Here is a 22054-nt window from a genome sequence, read left to right as displayed (position 1 = left end):
GCGGTTTGAACATCACCCATGCCGTCCGTCTTCCCCCTTTCTGTCCCGTTTCTCCAGGTCGCTAAACGGTAGGTGGCTAAACGAATGTGTCTCTGGTTAACCTACGTACATTAATTAATCTTTTCTGCCACGACAATAATTTATTTGCGAGGCTTCAGCATGAGAAAACGAGCTGCTCACTTATCGACTATTTAAATTCTTAAAATGCTCTGCAACTGCAGGTAAGACTTCCATGTACTTTAGGAAAAATGGCATGCGAACCCAAAAACAATAGAAGATCGAAGCACGGACTGAAGTAAGTTGCTGCAAGTACAGTCCTGCAAGCATTTTTTTTTTCAATAAACGGCTTCAGGTGGTTGACACGTCCGAAGAGGTCCTGTGACGGAGCTTGCTGGATCACTGCTGTTATCCGTATGGGCAGCATGGAAAGAAAAGAAGACGAAGAAAGCTACAGTTCTACTCAAAGCGTTCAGGCAATGCGTTCGAGGTCTTTATCGGAAGCACAGGCCGTGTTTCGATATTGTTCTCGATCTACTATTATACCCGGTTATGAAAAGCGAAAGCCAACAAAGCTGTCCCAAAGCCTTTGCTCTGTGTGGCCGCAGGAATTCTCAGGAAATCGTCTTTCCAAACAAGTATATTCGATGTCGCGCACATAACAAAACGTTCGAGAGTGAACCGTTTTGCTCGGGTTTGCGTAATCTTGCTAACCTCGCTTACTTATTTTGTAGCAATTGTAAAAAAAGATACGTCACGTACGTGTTATGGTTCAAGCTCCGAGAAATTTGGTACTTCCCCTAAAAGGCATCCCTTTCAAATATAAAGGCTTTACTTCGATGGCTTAGTGACGTTTATCGGAGCTGTGGTTATCTGTAACGTTTATTTTATGCAAGCAATAAGCAGAACGGTGCCGGAGTAGTCGTAGGTTAAGAGACGAGACTCTTAAAGTATGCGCACGCCAGATATTACATAATGAGCAACGCGCGAGTTAGGAACATGAATTGTGTTTCTTAGAATCCATAGCTCGGAGTTGAAACTCTTGGACAATTTTATTTCTCGTACCGCAACCGTCATCCAAGCGCGCTCATTAGGTGAATTTCAACACGCCTCTACACCTAACGCCCTTATTATGTAACGATAATCCCCACCCAAAAGGATTTTCTGCTCTGGCAGTGCCCTGTGTTACAGGATTTTAATACAGAAGAAGACTGGAGGAAGGCCATTACAGACCCGAGACAGGACGTCCAGCTCCTGGCTGTCCAGATAGCCCGTGAACGAGCGGAGAGGCATGGCCTCTCTGTTCCGACATGGGACTAGCCAGCGGCTGGGTAGCAGCCAGCAGCAGCAGCAGCAAACGACTTTATTGGGGTCCTGCAGGCTCCCACTTAGCTCCTCAGGACCCCAATAAAGTCGTTTGCTGCTGCTGCTGCTGCTGCTCCCGCCTATATACGAGGCAGCCGACGTACCGACTTGCAGTTCCGTGGAATTCTTCCGGAGCAGATATTGATGGGTCTTTGAACTCAAGTGTCGACGACCCAGCGGAATTTCTCGCCCCTGCGCCATTCACAAGTCATGGCGCTAACGTATAGGCTTTTGAATGATTTTTTTTTATTTCATTCACTTCGCAAATTCGACATGTTTTTTTTTCTTCCTCGGCGATTTGGCGAAGTGCGGGTACACGGACTCGAGCTACTCCGTTCTGTTTCGTAACCCACAGGTCTCGCGACGATTCTGTGGGATAAAATGAGCGAACTTGCTTCAACGTATCCCGTAGCCATAGTATAGTACTAAACTACGGACAGAACTATCTCCCAGTGACACGACAAGCATAACCCTATCGGGCCGTCACATTTGACCCCGAACGTTCTTCTCAATGCAAGGAAGTATAAGCCTAGGCGCGCGTAACAAACAGAAAAGAAAACATGAAATTTTAATTGTGTTTGTAAGCGCGGCGGTGGCTCAGTGGCTATGGCGTTCTGCTGCTGTGCAGGAGGTCGCAGGTTCGATGCTCTGCGGCGGCTGCTGCGTTAATTTCAATTGGAGAGGAATGCAAAGACGCTATAAGCGTACCGAGCTTTCTGAGCTCCCTAAAGTACCAAGGTGGTCACATTTAATTTGGCGTCCAATTTTAAACCGACTGGACTCGAGAAGGTTCTCTGAGTCAAAAATACTCGGACCGTGGCCACATCCGTCACTGGCACAAAAAGCTATTAGTGGACTAGTACAGTAGTTCAAGTGCACCGGCTTGAGACCACTTGTGCACCGGTTTGTGCACTGGCTTGAAACCCCGTACATCCTCCCACATGCAGTCAGTGCACACTCTCCACAGCAGGTGGCATTCGCCACCTGCTGTGGTTGGTCCAAGGACGACGGCTATACTCGAGATATGTTTCTGAGGGCTGTCAAGATACGAACGGGTCAAACAGACAGGTATAGGCGTTTGCTAATTGACGGTAGGTTCGCTAAGCTACTATTACAATGTATGCATGAGGAGGGCATCCACGCTTTAACTTAAATACACGTTGGTGCCAGGCAAGGCACTGGAAAACAAGAAAAAGAACAAAAATCACTATTCGAACACTCGGTGAATTCAAACAGCAACGTGGAGAGCAAATAACAGATCATTGTAGAAATATAACTTGCGTTCGCCTTATCGCCGAACTGCATCTGCGAGCGTGCAACCAGGCGGTCACCTAGAATAGTCGGTTTTGTTCTTGGTGTCGATAAAAATTGGACGTCACTTCCTGTTGTCCGGCAGTTCGACAGTGCTCCAAGCTCGTTTCGCTTGCTGCGTATTCGCTTTCAAAGCCGCTTCCCATAGTCGTCTTTCTAGTTTGTCATCGATATGTGATTTACCGAAAGTTGAGTGTGCGATGCCGAACAATTGCTGTGGGCTAGACTCTTGCGGACATCATCTAACGGGCAAGAAAGTGGTGGTATTTTCGTTTCCCGAAAGTTGGGAGTGCTCGGAACAAATGGACCCGCGCCATTCCTTGCACCTACGTCGTACGCGAAAGGTAAGACTTGCTGTGCAGTCGAGTACTTTTTCCAGCCTACTTTCCAGGTGCTCGTTTGCTCTGTCTTTAACGCGGTGTCTTAAGCACCGTGCTTTGAAGCACAAACGTTTCTTTATGACCGTAAATGCAATGACTACGCTGTAAACTGGCGACTCACTTGTACGCGAACAGGTTTTCTGTACAGCGGTTTTCATCTGCGCGACAGGAAGAGAACAAAAACAGTTTAAAAACGGCGAAGTGTGATGTATGCAAAACGAAAAAAATAGAAAGAAATGAAGAGGAAAAAAGATTGACTCGCCATCCCAGCACTGCGAAAGTGGATGTGGAGCAAATCTGTTGAAAACCACCGCTGCAAACTGCTGAGGAGGGCATGCAATGCTTTATTGCGTTAGAGTAATGGTAGTAAAGGAAACGTATGCGGGGAGTGCTACGTGCTTCGCGTTGTTATCAGGAGCGCCTTATCCAGTGGCGTAGCTAGGTCGTCTGGCACCCGGGGCCCATAGGTCTGCTGTCACCCCCCTCCCCGGGTGTAGCCGGCGGAAAGAGGGGTGTCTTCAGACGTATATGACACCCCCCCCCCCCCTCACTGGCCCCCTGCACCCGGGGCCCACGGCCCCCCGGCCCCCCCCCTGTTGCTACGCCACTGGCCTTATCACCGATTATGTGGTTTGGATGCTTGTTCTTGTGCTTGTTCTTTGAGACGCATGTTGTTCTGTACGATGTATGCGTGATTGCAAAGAATGTATGCACTGTTCGTTTCACTTTGCTGAATAGTTGTGCTTTACGGGAAGGGGGTGCAGCCACTGCTCCTGGTCCTGCACTGCCTCCGAGATCGGCCCACAGTCCTGCTAACGGACGCAGACACAAATAGCGACGACCAACTAGAGGCTACCAGCTTCGCATTAAAAGAAATGGTTCTTGATAGAGTTGGGGGTGCGCTACACGATGGCGCTCAGTCTTAAAACTACGTACCTTGTTTGCGGCGGTGCGCAATTTTCGTCCTCATTTGTTGTCACTGTGGCACGCGTGTTAGGCAGATTCGATTGTCGGGAAACTTGCTGCAGACAAGAACTGGGTGCGTTTCCTTGATGAGAAGTAGAACTTGCTACACAGGTAACACGGCATCGCCTGCTAGACTTCGAAGAACTTCCCACATGTGTGAATTTCTCGCATGCTGAAAAACTGCGCCACAAACACTTAACTGAATAACCTGAGCAAGCTTAAGGGGCGACCTTGTGCACGTTGCACGGGGTACAGAGTTAGAGAGGAAAGTGAACGTGCTTGTTGAAAAATACTTTCTTACATGCATTCTTTCCTTTGAGTACGTGCACGTTGTGCGCTATGTCTAACGCGACAGGAGATTAACCCGAGTTAGCGCGCGTTTTCCTTAAGGCATCGTGTATCGCATTGTAACCCGTGTCAAATAATATATTGCGCGTATACTGTGCCTATTCGTATGGGGGTGTGCGTCTTGCTTGGAAAGAAGATGTAGATGAAGATCCTTTTTATTTAGTGGGACATACCCAATCTGAGTAATTGGCCAATAACTGGGTAGTTCAAAACAAAAGGTATTAAGGAATAGGATATGAAAATTTTAGAATAGGTAGGTTAGAATAAAAAAAAGTAGATTGGAGAAAATTATCTTATTAAAACATAAAAGTAAAACAATGCAATATCAATTCGGTTGAAAGAAAAGGAAACTTCAAATTGTGTGTTTAGAGTTTAAATTTAGTTGATTCTACAAGAAAATCCTCTCTGGCAGCGCGAACCTTCCCGTCGTTGTGCTCAAGAGTCGAGACGTAAATGACTAAACGTATTGTTGGACTAGTTGGTTCGAAAACAACCGTCAGACCACTTTGGGTGACTGGGTATGGGGCACAGGGTATGCGGCACAGGGTATGTGGCACTGGGTATGTGGCGCACTGGGTGTGCGACACTGAGTATGCGGCACTAAGCATCCGTCACGGAGTAACCGGCACTGGCTATGCGCCGCTGTTCAAAAAAATTATTTGATGCCAACTTGGAGCACTGGTTCAGTTCAGTTCAGTTTCAGTTTATTTTTCGTTCATAACAATTTGTTACAGAAAATGGTATACAGACAAGGGTCCCAAAGTCAGAGACTTCACCGGGACCCTTGGATTAGAAGTTATATATATAAAAAAAATAAAATAAAGCGGAATACAGAGCAGAGAAACAAATTATGAAATAAGCAAAATATATATCCAAGAAACTGAGTGACGACACACATAAAAGACAAAAGGAAGAGGAAAGATGCACCATCAATGGTAATTCCACAGCTTCTAAATAGCAAAATAACGTTGTAGGAAATTAATCAGACAGCAGACAGTTATCTGCCACTTGGTCTGTGCGCTCTTCAAAGGACGTCTCTGACGTCAACTTGGGCCTCTGGATACGTGCCACTGGTATGTGCCACTCTTCAGTGAATCTCATTGACGGCAACTTGAGTAAATGGGTACGTGTCACTGCAAACGTGCCGCTCTTCAGCGACAGAAAAGAGCCTTTAAATTTCTCCCGGTGCTCGGCGGAGTCGAACATGAGCCACGCGCGGACTTCGCGGTGACACCGCTAGATGGTACAGCGTGTGCAATGCGTGAGAGGAACCTGGCATCATACACGTTTCGGCGTTGGCGATACGATGTGTCTCTACATTTTTTCTCAACGCTAATCGCATTAACGTCGACATTCGTCGTGACATAGGTTCTGCCGGAATTTTGTCCCTCCGTGGCGCCGTCTATTACATTAAGATGGCTGGCTAATTGGTGGGCAACGTTGTGCGGCTCAAAGGTGGCCCTACAGTGTCTTTTTTCTGCTTTTGTAGTGGGTCCTATGAACAACTGGTGTCGGGGATACGAGAAACACGCCACCAAGGGATCACGAAAGCACACAACATCGTGTTTCAGTGGTTGCCGGGCCATTACGGTATCTCTGGCAACGACCTCGTCAGCGAAGCAACTAGAAAATCATATGAAGGAGCAAAATTTCTCTCCTATGCCCATATCGAGGGCTGACGTAGCCCAGCACCTAAACAAGCTAACGCATGATTTGACTTTGCTTAAGTGGCGCATACCTGACCACTCACCATCGGTTGCATTCACTCGACCTTTCTGTACAACCGTGCTGTTATCTGGTCTTCCCTGTAGCGAAGAAACAGTATTACGTCGCTTACGCATCGGCGTTGCGTACACCAATGCATAATCATTCTTGATTGGAATGACTTAAAACTCCGTATGCATTGTCTGTGGTGGATGACAAACTACAGAACGCCTTATGTGTTATTGCGTGTCCTTTGAAGATGAAAGGCTTGATCTCCGCACTCGTCTAAAACAGCTAGGCGGAAGACATTTCTCGTTGGACAAGATATTGGGGCTATGGTCCCGTAGTGACAGCTGCAGAAGGCCACAAAAGCGCTGCTACGATTTCTGAAAGCTACCGAGATCACTGTCTGAGCTACAGAGCAGCGAAGTTTCACTACGTCGGTGACATCAACGCGAAACTTTCTCTCCTTCGCTTATTTTTTTCTTCATTTCCTCCCTTTGCGCAGTGCAGGGTGACCGTGTGCGGGTTCCTGGTTACCTTCCCTACCTTTCATTTAATCTTATCTCTCTCTCTCTCTCTCTTTCGGTCTTTCTTTCTCTTAAGCGCTTCATTTGGGACAAAGAAATAAAACAAACGGCATTGTTGGGCTCTTTATGCATCGCGCGCAATTTTTGAATATTTTCATATCAGTGGCGTAGCCAGATATGTTTTTCCTGTGGGGTGCGTGGGCATTTGACTGGGTACAGTGAGGATGAGGAGAGGTGGGAGGGGGGGGGGAATAGAAGGTTAGGAAGACAGCATACCATAAGAAAGAATTTTGTTTCTCTTCCTCTATGTATTTCGTATTTTTTTTGGGGGGGGGGGGTTGCATGTACAAGTGAGCCTTGCGTTGTAATTAGGGAGGATGAGACTGAAATTTATATCCGTCGATTACGATAGTACTACGACGAGGAAAGTGGAGGGACACCACTTTCCTGAAAAGGTTAGCTCGAATGAAACTTCGCCATTATAAAACTTCGGCGCATAGTACACGAAAAAAGTTCAGACATACTGCCGGGAACAATAGTGCACACCCGGTCAGCGTAATGCTCCCAAGAACCTCCACAGGATGAACCAGCCTAGCTTCATAACGGTCATTGGCTGGAAAGTTTCAATTAGAGTCGCGGTTAAAGCTCCTTACGCTTGAAAAGCCGCGCACTCTCAGAAACTCCGATAGTGTTGGAAGAGGGGCTTCTACGATAGCCCTTTCATTCGCTTGGCCAGCGCGCACTACTAAGTCATCCCAATGAGGAATTCGATTTTTTTCCCCACCGTAATGGCGGAAGGCAAGCAGGAATTCAAGCGGTTTGGGCTTCCGCAGCGCAGCTTGGAAAGACGTGCCCTGCGCAAAGGTCATTTACAGTGAAAAATTTGCTGAATTTTGTGAAATAGCGCGTGTCTCGCTGATCCAAAGGACGTGATACCCACACACGCCCTCTAAGAAAGAAAACAGCTACGACGAGAGAGAGCGAGATAAGAAGGCACGGATGTTGACCAGAAACATGTTGGCTTGGCTACCCTACGCTGGGGGACGTAAGAAAGGGAATAAAAAGACTGAAGAGAGAGAGAGAAGCTGCATATGCGCACTTGCTAGGATAGCGCAACGCAGCTCAACCCGTTCGTACAGGTCAGTCGTCCTCAAAAATCGCAAAAAGTGTCTTCACTGCCTTGTGGGTCGACAATCTCTGGCGATAGCGTTCCAGTAGCGTCTATAGCTGAAAGGCTACAAGGAACAGCACCATTGCAGCAGTGGCGATGCCCTACCGAATGAGAAAATTACGAGCGCTTAGTCCTTTGAGCAAGAGAGCGAGAGAGTAAACATTTATTGTATTAAAGGCTGTTTGGTTATGGTTGGCGGAGCCCCTCTCCATTGAGCAAGCGTTAAATGCTTGCGACGTAGGAATCGTGTGTCGTTCGATGTATGGTTCCCCTAAGCGAGAAAGGTGAGTTAGGCTGTGTGAATTAATCTGGACAGGTGCGTAGAAACCGGGCGTTCATGTACAATGAATACAAATTGAATGTTCATCCTGAAAGGTCACGTCTCGTCCAGAGTATGAGCATTTCTTTAGCGGAGGGAAGCAGAAAAACTAAATAGAGAGAGAAAGGAAGAGCTGAATGTGTGCACTTGCTAGGAGATCGCAACGCAGTTTTAAACACGTTCGTACAGGCCTGTGGTCTTCAAAAATCTCTTCGCTGTCCGCGTCGTTGTTCGGATTCCAAATCCGCGTCACACGCGCTAGGTATACAGGAACAACCTGGTAATTTGTCGAAGGACTATCCTTTATCCTGTGGGAAAAAAAAGAAAAGCATAAATGAAGAAGAAAATCAAGGTTCTATAGGCGTATACTTATACTAGTTAACTTCTACGAGGATATAACTTCGACACTACAACATTGAGTAGCAGCGGGAAGATAAGTTTCGTATTGTTTGAACTTCGTGTCGTGGCAGCCTGATCATTGTTTGTTTTTCCAGATTGTTTTTTAAATTGTTTTCTTTTGTAGAACAGAGTGAAATGGTATAGCCGGGCCCGCAGCAGTCAATTTATAACAAAACAGAATAAATTTGACGTGAGTTCAGGTTTAAACAGCCACTATGCAGTTTTGGAGAAGCGTACCAAAACTTTGCACCCCTTAAGTCTTTCTTGTGACAAAGACAACTTCGTGTGTGCGCTCCAAGTCTGGGCGAGTGTCGTCAAAACCATGCTAATCTTGTTCCGCCCCCCCCCCCCCCGCCCTGATATTTATAGGTGAAGTGGTTGTGTAGAAGTTACGGCAAAGATGCCTCTCGCAGAGATCCGCTTTCGTTTTGGTGCTTTTTTTTTTAGCTCTAAGCTTCTTGCAAAACAGATCAGCCATATATCTTATGTGGTCGTTCGACTTTTTCCGACATCCACGACCTTATATATACCTCATATAATGAAGCAAGCTTGTTTTTGTTTCCCGCTTAACTGGTAAACACGATGAAAGATTTGCCAATATAATGATGACCCGCCGTGGTTGCTCGCTGGCTATGGTGTTGGGCTGCTGAGCACAAGGTCGCGGGATCGAATCCCGGCCACGGCGGCCGCATTTCGATGAGCGCGAAATGCGGAAACACCCGTGTACTTAGATTTAGGTACACGTTAAAGAACCCCAGGTGGTCAAACTTTCCGGAGTCCCCCACTACGGCGTGCCTCATAATCAGGAAGTGGTTTTGGCATGTAAAACCCCATAATTTAATTTTTTAATATAATGATGATGATATCTGTAACAACGCAAGGAACCCATTACATGGGATAGGCAATGAAACAGGTGGTAATACCGGGACAAAAAATATAGAAACATGTGGAAGAGATTGATCATAAATCAAATAAAATACTGCGTAGTACTGTGGTCTGCCTTGCATAAACAGGAAGAAATAAAATAAGCTTTTAAAGGAAACGCTTGAATTGAAGGATTGCTTAATTTCAAATACTAATATTATTATCATTAATTATATGATTATCCTTGCCGTTTCTTTATCTTCCTGCAATGAAGGAAGAGATCTTGTTTTACGAAGTATATTGCAACATCTAGCTCCCATTTTTTCACCAAGATTTCCTATATCACATTCCAAGTACTAAATGGAAAAAAAAATGAGCAGTACGTTTTACATATGTCACCGTATCTGTTTTGAGTCAGGCATTGGTCGCCGACTTGCAGAGTTTTGTTGCTGAAAGAAGGCGCGCTTACGACCCCGGTGCACTAAGAGGCGAAAGGATTTCTCCTCCGACCGTCACGCGTCCCAGCGTTTAATTTGATTAGCGAAGGTCAAAAGTAGAAAGCAAACAAAGAAAAAAAAAGAACGAAAGGCGTACCAATCGCCGTTCAAGCAAATAACGAGCGACAAAAGTCGACGCGATGGCAAGCGTTGCACAGCACTCATTGACGTCATACACGTCCAAGGCAGCGCAGTGTTGTGCCCGCCCGAAAGCTCCCGCGGGCTTCGCGAGGAGTTGTTATTGTGACCGTGAGCGTCTAACAAAGGGAACAGGCGTCGCTGACACTAGGCGCCCGCTGTACTGACGTCTTCCCTGCGACCAGTCGCGCTCGCCTGTCTGAGCGATCTCGGGCATTGCCTCTCGCCAAGTAGAGTCCTCATTCCGGGTGACCGGTGGTAGGGTGTGTGTGGGTCAAGGAAATCGTGTTTCAACCACAGGTCTGCAAAATATTTTTTTTTAGAACGGTAGCATTAAGGGCCACGTGCCGCAGAAAATGCGGCGTCGGCAACATCGTCATCTCGAACCACGCAGGCCATCCGCATCCGCATGAGAGAAGGGCGCTCTTCACTTACGGTAATAGATACTTACCAATTGTGTTCATATTTTTTTAAATTTCGTTTTTCCTTTGTTTTCTGTTGGCTAAGATTCTCAGATTGTCGGCTCTTCAGGGGCCAAACTTCCTGTACCTCGAAGCTGATAAACAATGACAGCGCAGACAAAATTCTAGGTCCACACACGAATATATAGCACAAAGATGATGCACTGAGCGGAATTTAGAGCTCAAGTAAGAGTAACAGCCACATGAACAGAGTTTGCGATCACGGAGGCACATAAGTCCATAGTATCACAGTTACCATAAATATGTTCACGAGACCAAGTAATCAGCGGCATCAGATGGTGTTGCAGGTTTTCGAAGCGTTCTTAAGGCTCATGAGGACTTTTGTGTAATATATATGCGACCCATGACTATAGAGGACGAGTGCCGGCTCTCATGTGCTACTAAACGGTTCCTGAACTTAGCTTCGCAGCGTAATGCCGCTGGTTATAGAGAATAATATGACGGGAACCTTCGTCCCCATTACCTTCAGCGCAGTGCTGGTTAGCGGTACGAACAATTGCTCACAATGAGTGCCCCATTTATTCGATTCTAGTTGACACTTTTACGGGGAATTCAGGCGTCGAGCACCCTGTACTTGCTTACAAGTGGCAGAAAGGGCAGTTCAATAAGATAATTAATAAAGGTAGCTCAGAACATATGTAACGTTGGTCAAAGCAAGTGACAAGTAAATACGTAAGAAAGCCCGTCTCAACAGCTGGTGTACTTGGTTTCATTAAAAGGCACACTTGATATATTGTCATTCTGTTGCGATTGTAGTGCAGCTGCGCCAGCTGAGGCATTTCCATAGATGTTGCAGTGGTCATGTATCCACTGAAACACAATACCAATATGTGCTGCCCTAGCCTTCGCACTTTTCTTTCTTTTCTGAAAATTTTCGGACATGTGGGCTGCAATCGATGGAACGCTTTTGTGTTGTGCAGTGGCCGATACATTGCCTCCATCGAAATGCGAAATTCTCCCCCATCGAAGTGCGAACCCGCCTACAATACCGAAGCACCACTCTTGCCGTCAGGAGAAAGCATGGTAAGCCAGAAAAGACATAAAATGGAAAGACGGGTGGCCACGCCACCTTAAGGTTCCCGCAACTGCCCACCGTTACGTCATGGATGTTGACGGCGTTTCGCTGGAGCCTAGTACCCTGTTTATCGGTAAAAGTGGACTACATTGTTTTCGAAAAAGAGGCAAATATTGAACATGGCAAGTTTCGGAGACTTTTGCTGAGGCAGCGTGGCCCAAATACGAAAAAAAAAATACTTTGGAATCCATGACGTCCCACGGACGTTCGGCACTGGGGCTTTTACGCTAAAAAAAGATGACGTTGATCTCCAATTTAACTTCTAGCAACCAACCAACCTATTATCGCGAAATTGACAAAAAAGGAGGCAGCTGAGGCAAGCAATGGACACGTCACCACGTGATCAAACATGGCGGCGCCCACGGTATCGCCGTTAACAGGGCCTATACGTAAACCGCTTAGGTCTCACCAAAATCTACGGATATTTTAGGCACTTGGACAAGCAAGGTGCCTGTATACGTTTCCTAGCTATTATTATTATTATTATTATTATTATTATTATTATTATTATTATTATTATTATTATTATTATTATTCATGTAAGCATATATCAACACTGCACCGTGAGAAAGAGAAGCGGGCTAGCTGTTTTCTCCTACTAGAGGCAATACGCCCACCGGCTTGAAGAGCAGAGGAAAAAAAGAATACAGAAAGAGAAGGTGGAGACAAAGGAAGGCAAAAACAAGAGGAAAGCACTCCCAACAACAAATCACATTTTGTTATGCTTTAGTGGCATAATGTTTCAATTTTGATTGTTTCTTTTTTTTTTCCCCTTCTGTCCTTTGCAGTGCGCATATTTTATCACCTTCAGTGTGGCCAATCCCCTTCACGTGTATGAGCCGTGTTTTGAGGCCACAACATCACACGCAGAGTACGAGCACTACAGACGAAGTCCGCCATCATCACCACTACAGTGGTGGTAGTCCCATGGTTGAGAATGATTCTAGCCGCGCTTTGTGAAGCCTCCTATGTCGTTGAAACACGACCTTTCTGAAAGAAGACATCAATGAGCTCAGTTCAAACAAGGTTAGGCTGCTGGAGCTCACTCAGTAGCGCACAGCGACAACTGTTGAAAAATGGGAATTTTGTCAGCAAGTTCGCAATCCAAAGCTATCTAATAACCTGAAGCAGTGCCTAAGGAAGAAAATTTATATTCTTAGGAAGAGAGGCGCCATCTTTTTTTTTTTCTTATGTACCGAACAAAACGATGACGACACACGTGCGCGATCGAGAGCTGTGCCGTGGATCCGTACAGCTGGCGTTGTTCCCGCACTTGTTCAGGCGTCGGCGCTGCCGGCTCAGGGTATGGCTCTCGGGTTCTGTTTATGCCTTTCATCGGCTGCCTTTTGCGAAACAATCCTTCTAAGTTTAGCGCACGAGTGCGAAATCGGGTTAGAAGGAAATGCCTAGCATGTGCGCCGCACCGTCTGTGTTGTATGCAAACAAGAACGTTTGATAAGTGATCTCCACCAGCTGTAAACCGTTTTATTGAGGGCGCCGCCGGATGAATGGATGGATGTTATGAGCGTGCCCTTTGGAACTGGGCGGTAGGTTGCGCCGCCAAGCTGTTGCTGTTATAATACCTAATGTCCTACTTAGGTTTAAAAAGAAGAAAAAAGAAAACACGATGGATTCCCAGAACCAAATTTTCTGACCCCCTATTGTGAACTTTGTTTTCGTACGACTCCGTTTTCTGTCGTTTCCCTACTTTTCTTGCACCAATCCTCCAAATGCCTCTTACTAATACCTATTACGGACATATTTACTTTTCCACTGCTCTCGCTGAACCCAAGGGCTTCAAGGAGGCCAGTGATGCCTAAATCGACCGCTGGGCAGATATCTTCACATTATAATAAAACATGCTCCATCGTTTCCCTAGCTTCACCGTCGCAAGCACACGCTTCTTCTTCCTTCTTATATCTCGCTTTATAAGCGCGTGTTCTAAGGCATCCTGATCTCGCTTCGAAAACTAATGAGCTTCCCTTTGAGTTATCATAAATTGTTTCTTTCCTGATTTCGTTTTTTCCTCTTAAGTAGTTACTCATGGCAGGTTCTTTTCCATTGCTGCCACCCACGATATTATTTCAGCCTCTCTAACTTTTCGCTTGACGTTCTTTTTGTTGCTGTGTTGCTCACCCTACATGCCGCATACTTGCTCGTAAGCTTCCTAATTCTTTTCTTCCACGGCAAATCAATGTTTTTCCTGTACAAATACCTCAACACTCTCCTAGCCCATCTACTTTCTTTCATACTTCTCAGTCGTTCTCCCTCATGTTCCTCAGTCGTTCGCCATTTTGCGATCACAGCACCGTCTATCGTGCGGCGCGATACTGGTATGTGGGACCGCGTTGGAGTGTGCACGGCGAACGTGCTGTTGACGACGAGTGGCAAGTTCTCGCACTTTCCCGAGAGGTGTCAACAAGTTTGGATAGGGAAACTTCTTAGCATGTCGTCACTACGCTTTTAGCTTCGATATTGCCGCAATGTCGAACGGTGAAGGGCCTAGAGGGGCTCCCGCAGCTCTGCCCACGATCGAAATAGGAGGCGAGTCAAGTCTGAACATTGTCGATACGTAACGTATACATGTAACGCGTTGTGTTTGTATGTCTAGCCTTGAACTGTATTAAGGCATCACTCAGGCGACAACAATCAGAGGTGTCTCCATGTGTCATGCGGTGTGCCGCACCAGCGTACGTCCCATTCCAGGTAACTGAGCTCCGAGGAAACACGTTTTGCTAGCTTTCGTGCTCCTAAACATTTTCGCGGTATTATTTTAAACATTGTTTATCTGGAACCCGGGCATCAAGCTACAAAGCTTGATCAAGCTACAAGCTACATCAAGCTACATCTTTACAAAATAAAGAACTGTAAGATAACTCGATCGAATGGGCTGTTAATATGGATAAAATGAGCTGATGACAGTGGCCGCGAATATATCACGATCAACCAGACGCACGCGACGCGTTGAAAGATTATGCGCTTTTAGGTATCGAATGGGGCCTGTGCGTGCAAGGGCACCTCGAATACTCGAGAGAGCTGAAAAACGAACTGCTCTTTGCAACAGCAACTTTACAACAGCAGCTTTACAACAGCAACTTTACAACAGCAACTTACAACAGCGTGATGAGCGGCGTCGACATTTTGCCGGCGAGATTCGGAAGCACGGGAGAACCTATGTGAACTCCGGCCGGCACACGGTATAGGTATGGCTTTGGTTACAGAGTGGAAAAGAACACACTTTCATTTCTTAGTCGGCACGTACTGTTTTCATAGTACGTCCTCGGTCAACTTCCACCAGAACATTGGTTGCCAAGCACGAGAATCTTAAAACGCGTTTGAACAGAATGATTTTAATGTGCGCGCACGAAGCAATAGTTATTAACTTCATCCATTCGCAATAGCTGACCGGCTCGAATACGCGCCAATGGGGCCCTGAACCAAGGGCTCCACCCCGCGAGGAAGTCGCCCAATCTCAGGACAAATATATATATATATATATAATCTCATACGAGCCTTTCTTTCATATCACAGTTTAATCATGGGTGCCCGAGTCCCCAGTTCGTCGCCGAGCGCTCACTGTGATCAAAATCTTCCGAACATACACGCGATGACATAAAGTCCTTTCTGTTTGTGCTGGCAATACAGAGCGGACGCTTCTCTGCTTTCGCAGCGGCGGTGTCCACAAAGTCGCCGCCGCTAGATGTAATTCACGCTTGCTTCCGAAAGTTATCTTTGCAGCCGAATACAGCAGAGTGGTAGCCCGGCGACTTTGAGTCATCTGACAGGACCGAAATCCCAGACAGAACACGTTGTAATAGAACTAATTCGCAGTTAAACCACTACCATTGCAAAATGCCACTGGGAGATAACGAAATCCGCACATACTAGTGGGAGAGGAGGAGAGTGGAGCGGCGTGCTGGTTCGAGGCTACATTCCTCCTCGCCGATAAAACGGTGTATACGATCGACACAACACATTGCTACGCAAAACACATAGCCTTTAAAGATACTTGATCGGTTCGATTAGGAATTAATTTGTTAATGAACGTGTACGCTTGAGATAGTTGGTTTAGTGCGCCATTGGGGAAATAAAATGCGGCATAGATAAATATAGACCGCAAAAATAAAAGGAAAAAGAAACGCGTTCATAGAGCGATGGAGCTGACTACCAACGAGTTTTAGTTCTGTGACCGCGCTATGCATTAGGCGCACGTTAAAGAACACCAGATGATCAAAATTAACCCGAAGTGATCCACTACGGCGTGCCTCATAATAACATTATGTTTGTTGCACTTAAAACCCCATAATCTAAATTAATGTGTGGAAATACAACCACAACTTAGAAAATGACAGGTGTAACGTATAAGTGGAGGGCTAGAAAAACACCGCCTTTTGTCTTGTGCGTCGAAAATAGCTACGTACTTCACTGCATGATGAGAAAACAGGATTTCTGGCTCGTTTTCTTTTCTGTGTTTTTTCCTTCGTGCTGGCCGTTTTGTTGCATTTTGATTATAATCAAGTTCATAAGCAGACTTAGGAACCCAACAACTGACCACAAACGCGGCGATTAACTCACAGTTTTGGCTTGTACATGCATACAATAAATCACGCAACCCGAAGCTATGGCAAGTCGCGCGAAAGTCTGCGTAGTGTTATCTGCCTCCAGGAGGCAGGTTGATCATTCTCGAATCGCTAATTAGGGTGGGACCAACGCTGCTCAATCCGGAAAATCACCAGGTGCAGTGTGAACAACCGGTGCTACGCAATATCCTGTGCCCGGGACAGCGTGTTTGCAAGACAACGGGTTGTTACTAAATAACCGGCTCGGCGTTTCTACAACCTACAAAAACCTGTGACCGATCATATATAGCACGTTAACTCAGTGCTGCTATGTTTCTTTACGTGCACTATTGACTATTGAGACACACGCACGAACGCACCCTCCAACCCCCCCCCCCCTTACACACACACGCGCACACGCACACAAATCAAATCTTTGAAATGTTGTTTTTAGGAAACTACCGGTTCATTGAAGTGAGTGCTGGAAGCAACGTTTTCCTTTGCTGCTGCTTGTTCTCACTCTACGCGTGCGTACTATTTGCCATTTCTGCGCTGCGGTGCGTTTTCTGGAACCTAAAGGCTCGAAACAATGTAGCCCCTTCGATTGCAAAAGCCTCCGCTCGACGTGGATCTACCTATTTTTTCCCTCTGAGCTCTTAGCATTAGAGATAGTCGTGGGCTCATTTAGTTCTTGTGCGAGTGTAGTAATTGAAGCACTAAAGCCCGTTGCTGGGCTAGCTGGTGCATGATTAATTAAATAATAAGAAAGACAAAACAACGGAAGAAAAATGGAACAATGATGTTTCATATATACGTAATACGTACATTCTGAAATTCACAGGTACAGAGTATAGGTACAGAGTAGGTATAACACATAGAATAGTGAAATTTTAGTGCAGTATTAGTGGAATAGAAATAATTACGTAGTAATTTGATTCTTGTGGCGCAATATGTAAACGTTAACCGTTATGACCAAAATGAACTATCTGAGCACTTCGAATCAGTCATCTTTGAGCGAAACAAGGGCAGCAACGTCGAGACGAACAGCAACACAGTTGCGCAGCACCTGACTGCAACGCTTGGCAAAACAAACGGCATGCGGTAAGCGCGCTGTCCGCAGAGCGAATTGCTTTCCCGTGCTCTGGAAGCTGCCACAACCGAGAGCGCGGTTGCCTCCCAGTTTTCCGGCGTTGCGGCTGAGTTAACAGGACGGCAATCGTGTCACCGAGAATAAACGTTGCGCGCCCCCTGGCATCTGGCAACATTGTTTTCATAGCGCAGCTGCTGGCGCCGTCGGCCCGCAATCGCTCGCGCACGTACAACATCTTGCCTACGTCAGCGGAGGCGTTTCGGAGACGCGGCCACGTGCGATTGGCTCGCATCCCGACCGCACCTGCGTCTTCCGGCCGGTGCCCCCTTCTGCGCTCGCGGAAGTGCGTCAAAGGACGTGACGGTGACGATGACGACGCCGTTTGCCAGGCGGCAGAGAGTCGCGCTCGACCTGGAGTGGCAGCGCGCGTGTGCGGTCACACATGTGGCGTTGCGACGGGGCCACGTTCTTTGCACGTGGCTTTTCGGGCGCGATCGCGACTCCGACGCCGCGCTTTCGTTTCGAGGCCAGACTAGGACTGCGAGTTCTGAGAGCGCGCGCGGGCGCCGAGTGACGATCTTGAGAGGCCGCGCTCTGACATCTGCGCGTTGGTGCACGCTTCGCCGTGGTATAGCGCGGACTCGCATTTTTTATGTACGGCAGGTCATTGGCAGTCTAATGTACCCTTGCAGTTACTGATTCTCTACACGTATTTAAAAAAAAAAAAGCGCTTACGATGGACGTAATTGTTCGTAGAGCAAACGCCAGAGAAAGAGAAAGAGAGAGAGAGAGAGACAAAGGAAAGACAGGGAGGTTAACCAGAGATCATCTCCGGTTGGCTACCCTGTGCTGGGGGAGGGGCAAAGGGAGGCGATAGGAGAGAGAGGGAAAAGAGGGGAAGAAATCCCAACAACATACACACACACACGACAAACACGAACTGTTTCTGTGGGCACTGTCACGCAGTCTGCGAAGGCGTTGCTAGTGTTACGCAGTGTCACCGTGCAATCCTGCGTCACACAGTGTACAATCACAATTTGTCAGAAAGTCCCGTGTCCTTTAAGTACCACAGCAGTGCCTTCATAGCGGATCGCGCTGATGTTCGCGTAGGCCAGTTTCCAAGGATGTTGTTTCCTGTCATTGGGCGTTTGTCCAGTTTGTCTAGGCTGGCTGAGAGGACTGATCTTTGCGAGTTGAAACGAGGGCACTCACAAAAAAGGTGCGCGATTCTTTCATTGCACCCGCAGTCTTGATGCTGGACATATGCTGGACAACAGCGCGAACGAAAAGCCTTTGTGAATTCTGTCCCTCATGTTTGATCGTGCTTTTTAAGAAATAAGCATATCTATTGACGCTTTCAGCAACACGCTAAATTTTCGTGACTAATAGGCAGCTGATAAAAACGTGTCTGATAGGCAGCTGATAACAATGTGTGCGTGTAGTAGTAAGTGTTCCAAACATTCACTATTTTCCAGCGCGCAAATAGATGGTAGCTTGTTCGTGGAGCTCTTTCAGCCTCGAAAACATTTACCGGCGATCATGGTAATATAGATTTTCTTCTCTTTATGTATGTACGAAAGCTTGTGTTCAGGATCTGTTGCTTCAGGAAGGCCAGAAATGAATGCCCGTTAATGTGCAGTCGCGAGCAAGAGTTTTGAGGGCAATGGCGACGAGATTTTTCTTTTCTCGCAGCATGACCGTGCCGGCTGTCAGAGAGTGCGTCGTATACATTTGCTTATTCGAGCAATGCAACCTGCTCAACTGTGCTATAGGAAATGTTAATTTCTTTGCTCGTGCCCTAGTCTCCAAACATTTGCTCGCGAGTGCACGTCACCAGGTTTAGAGCCTCGAGGAAGAAGGCCCTGTTTGGAACAGCGAAGCGAAGGCCCGTACTGTTCCAATTAGGCGGGGAAAAAATAGCTCGCTCGATGCTGAAAATAACATGTTTGTTGCCGGGTCAGCAGCCTTCGTGCATTCTGAAGACTGCGACAATGTGGATAAACATTTGGCGATCGAGCTTCAATGCAATCACGGTGGAGGCGCGCCCGCGGTGCGCGCGTCTCCCGTGACAACCCGAAATAGCGTCTCCTCTTTTAGCCCGCCGGTCCGTTCGCCGCTGAGCAAATGCGTGCTCGCGTCCAACGCTGCCCTTGTCGCGCAATTCGGTGCGTGGGTGCGGCCGTACGGGGCACCGCAAATGAGCCTGCCCACGCAGGCCCTGCGTCAAAGGATGTTCCCAATCACGGGACAAACAAATGACTGTGCACTGCAGCCCGGCATCTCCTATCCAGGGACCAATGTCGTCAAAGCCTTGCATGGGCCATCGTCGAGGAATGGAGCCCGTTTGTTTTTATTACCGCTGACCTTTTATTGCAGTACCATGGTCACGTCCGTCGATGGCAGTCAAACTAATTCAAACGCCGCGGCTTCGTTTCTCGTATTGGCCACCGGTGGTGTCATGCAGAACAGACCGATTTTTGTCTCTAGACGGTTGCTTTGTTCCTGTTAGGAACTCCAGAGGGAGGCTACCTGAGAGGGCTTAATTATTGAAATATATTGCTGAACGTCCCTGTACAAACCACGCGATATGGAAGACGCCTCGATGGAGGGCTCCGAATTAATTTTGACCATCTAGGCTTTTTCTTAACGTGCTCCCAAAGCACAGTACACGAGCGATTCTTCTCTCTTCTCTCTCTCTCTCTCTCTAGGCGGTGTATGCGACAGAAGTTGTCCTCATCTCCTACCTTTATTATTCACAATTTCTCATTCTTTTTCTTTCACTGGATTGAGTGACCGTATGACCGTGCCGTGCATCATGTGTTCACGCAGTGTTCATTCTTTCCCCTTTCTCCTTTTTTTTTATTGTCGCTTTCCCCATTACACCCACGCTCAGGATAGCAAAGTGTACGTTCTACAGGTCGAGCTCTGTATTTGTTATTTATGGCCGGCATTCTCAACGCCTACGTTTGCCCGCCCAGTTCCCCAAGGCATTCAATTGCTAAGCAACACTAATCAGAAAAGAGACAATTCACAATATCCTACAGTTGCGTCATACGCGCAATTCGCAGCCTTCGACCAGCGAGCATATCCGTGAAGCTCCGTGTCGAAATCTGTGCAATCGCTTGGCACCTAGATTTCTCTGGAAGCCCTCTGAGCCATTTAGGAACTGTCGGGTGGCCTAAATCGTGGCTTGAGTTCACGACGCATTGTATACCGCGCTTCCCGGGCGCTGCAATGAACACGACCTAGATCATGCAAGGTGCGAATACCAGTGACGGTGATATTTTACATTTCTTTTTTCTGTCTTTGTTTCTGTTCCGGTTTTATGTTGACGGTTGTGGCGATTTAATCACTCAGCTTTATTCCACTTGCGCTTCTTTACTGTTGACTATCCTCTTGATACATCTTCCGTTACTATAAGAGTGCGCTGACTGTCTACTTGGTCTACTTGCTATTGTACTTCTTTATTTCATTTGCAATACTGATTGCGTGCTGTTCTTGCAGTAAGTGACGAGACCTCGGACTACTTATTTCTTCGAGTGTTCTTTACTATTTTTTCGCGTTCTTCGTTTAATAAGGCATGCCGTGGCTTTCTTTCGATTTTCACTGCCTGCTCTTTTGGTGTGCCACCCTTACTTTAACTATACCTTCCCTTTCTTCTAGTTCTTCTATTCCCTCCTCCCCAAAGAGCTGGTACGCAGGCTTCACGCTTATTCCGGTAACAGTTAACAACCTGCTTCAGGCGTTTTTTTTTTCTTTTGTGCCTATATTGTCGCGAGACAGTGAAGAGGCTGCTACTGTCGGTCGGACAACGACGACAGCGATGAAGTGGCCAGAGGCACGCGAAAGTCCTGCATCCGTCGCGGCTGCATGTGGCTGCTGTAAACTTGCATATGGTTGCGATTTGTAAATGTGTAAGCTATCCCCGCAACAACACATTTCTGTCTCCAAGCATAAATTAACAATGATTTGATTTCTGGGATTTTACGTGCCAAAACCAAGATTTGATTATGAGGCACGCCGTAGTGGGTTTAATTCTGACCACCAGAGGATATTTAACGTGCCCCCAATGAAATGGGCTGGGAGAGTGTTCAGGTATCTGTATTTTTTATTTATTTATCACAATTCCCACAGCGCCCGTAGGCATTACAGCGGGGGAGGGGGGGGGAGAAGGAAACAAAGAACCAATAAATAAAGCAGGCAAATCAAAACATATACCCGGAATGCTTTCATACTCGCACATACACACAAAAACACTATCTTACTTCAGTGGGCGTAAACAGTTTGAAAATACATCATTTGAGAGAATCATTGCAACATCGGATGGTAGCTTGTTCCATTGGCTTATGGTTCTGGGGAAAAATGACATTTAAATGCTTCAGTTTTGCAGGCTATTTATTTAACCTTATTTCCATGGTCCAGCCGTTGATAAACGTATTCAGGCTTGGAAAAATATTTCCCGGGATTTATACCTGTTCGAGAGTGGAATATGTTATGAAAGAGTTTCAGGCTGAGATATTTCCTGCGTTGCTGAAGTGGCTCCCAATTGAGGCTTTCTTTTGCTCTTGAAACACTGAAATTCCTAGTGTAGTTTGAATAAACAAAACGAACGGCTATGCTTTGAATTCTTTCTAAACTGTTGACGTCACGTGCCGTCCACGGATCCGACACAGCACACGCATAATCCAGAACAGATCGGACATTTGATTTGTACAATGAAACCTTTGTCTCTAGTGGCAACTTTTTTGCATTTCTGCGCAGGAAACCTAGAATGCGGCATGCTTTACTTGTGATATGATCAATGTGACGGCTCCAAGAAAGAGCAGGTGTGAAATAAACTCCGAGATGTTTGTGCTCCT

General features: G+C 46.7%; 1 protein-coding gene across 2 annotated transcripts in view; it reads left to right on the top strand.

Moving 5' to 3' along the window:
- The first annotated feature begins 2758 nt into the window (after nucleotides 1–2758).
- The window catches only part of LOC135898385 (serine/threonine-protein kinase SIK1-like), a 466770-nt gene continuing 447474 nt past the window's right edge, over nucleotides 2759–22054 (top strand). The window contains exon 1 of one of the 2 annotated variants that reach the window (XM_065427280.2): nucleotides 2759–3017. In XM_065427280.2, coding sequence (XP_065283352.1) covers nucleotides 2874–3017 — 144 coding nt within the window. In that variant the 5' untranslated portion in view covers nucleotides 2759–2873. The remainder of the gene's footprint in view (nucleotides 3018–22054) is intronic. The other variant, XM_065427281.2, reaches the window with a different exon arrangement.

This window comes from Dermacentor albipictus, chromosome 4, assembly GCF_038994185.2.
Source record: "Dermacentor albipictus isolate Rhodes 1998 colony chromosome 4, USDA_Dalb.pri_finalv2, whole genome shotgun sequence".
NCBI classification, from domain to species: Eukaryota; Metazoa; Arthropoda; class Arachnida; order Ixodida; family Ixodidae; genus Dermacentor; species Dermacentor albipictus.
The sequence above is the reverse complement of the archived record's forward strand: the minus strand, read 5'-3'. Positions and strand labels throughout refer to the sequence as shown.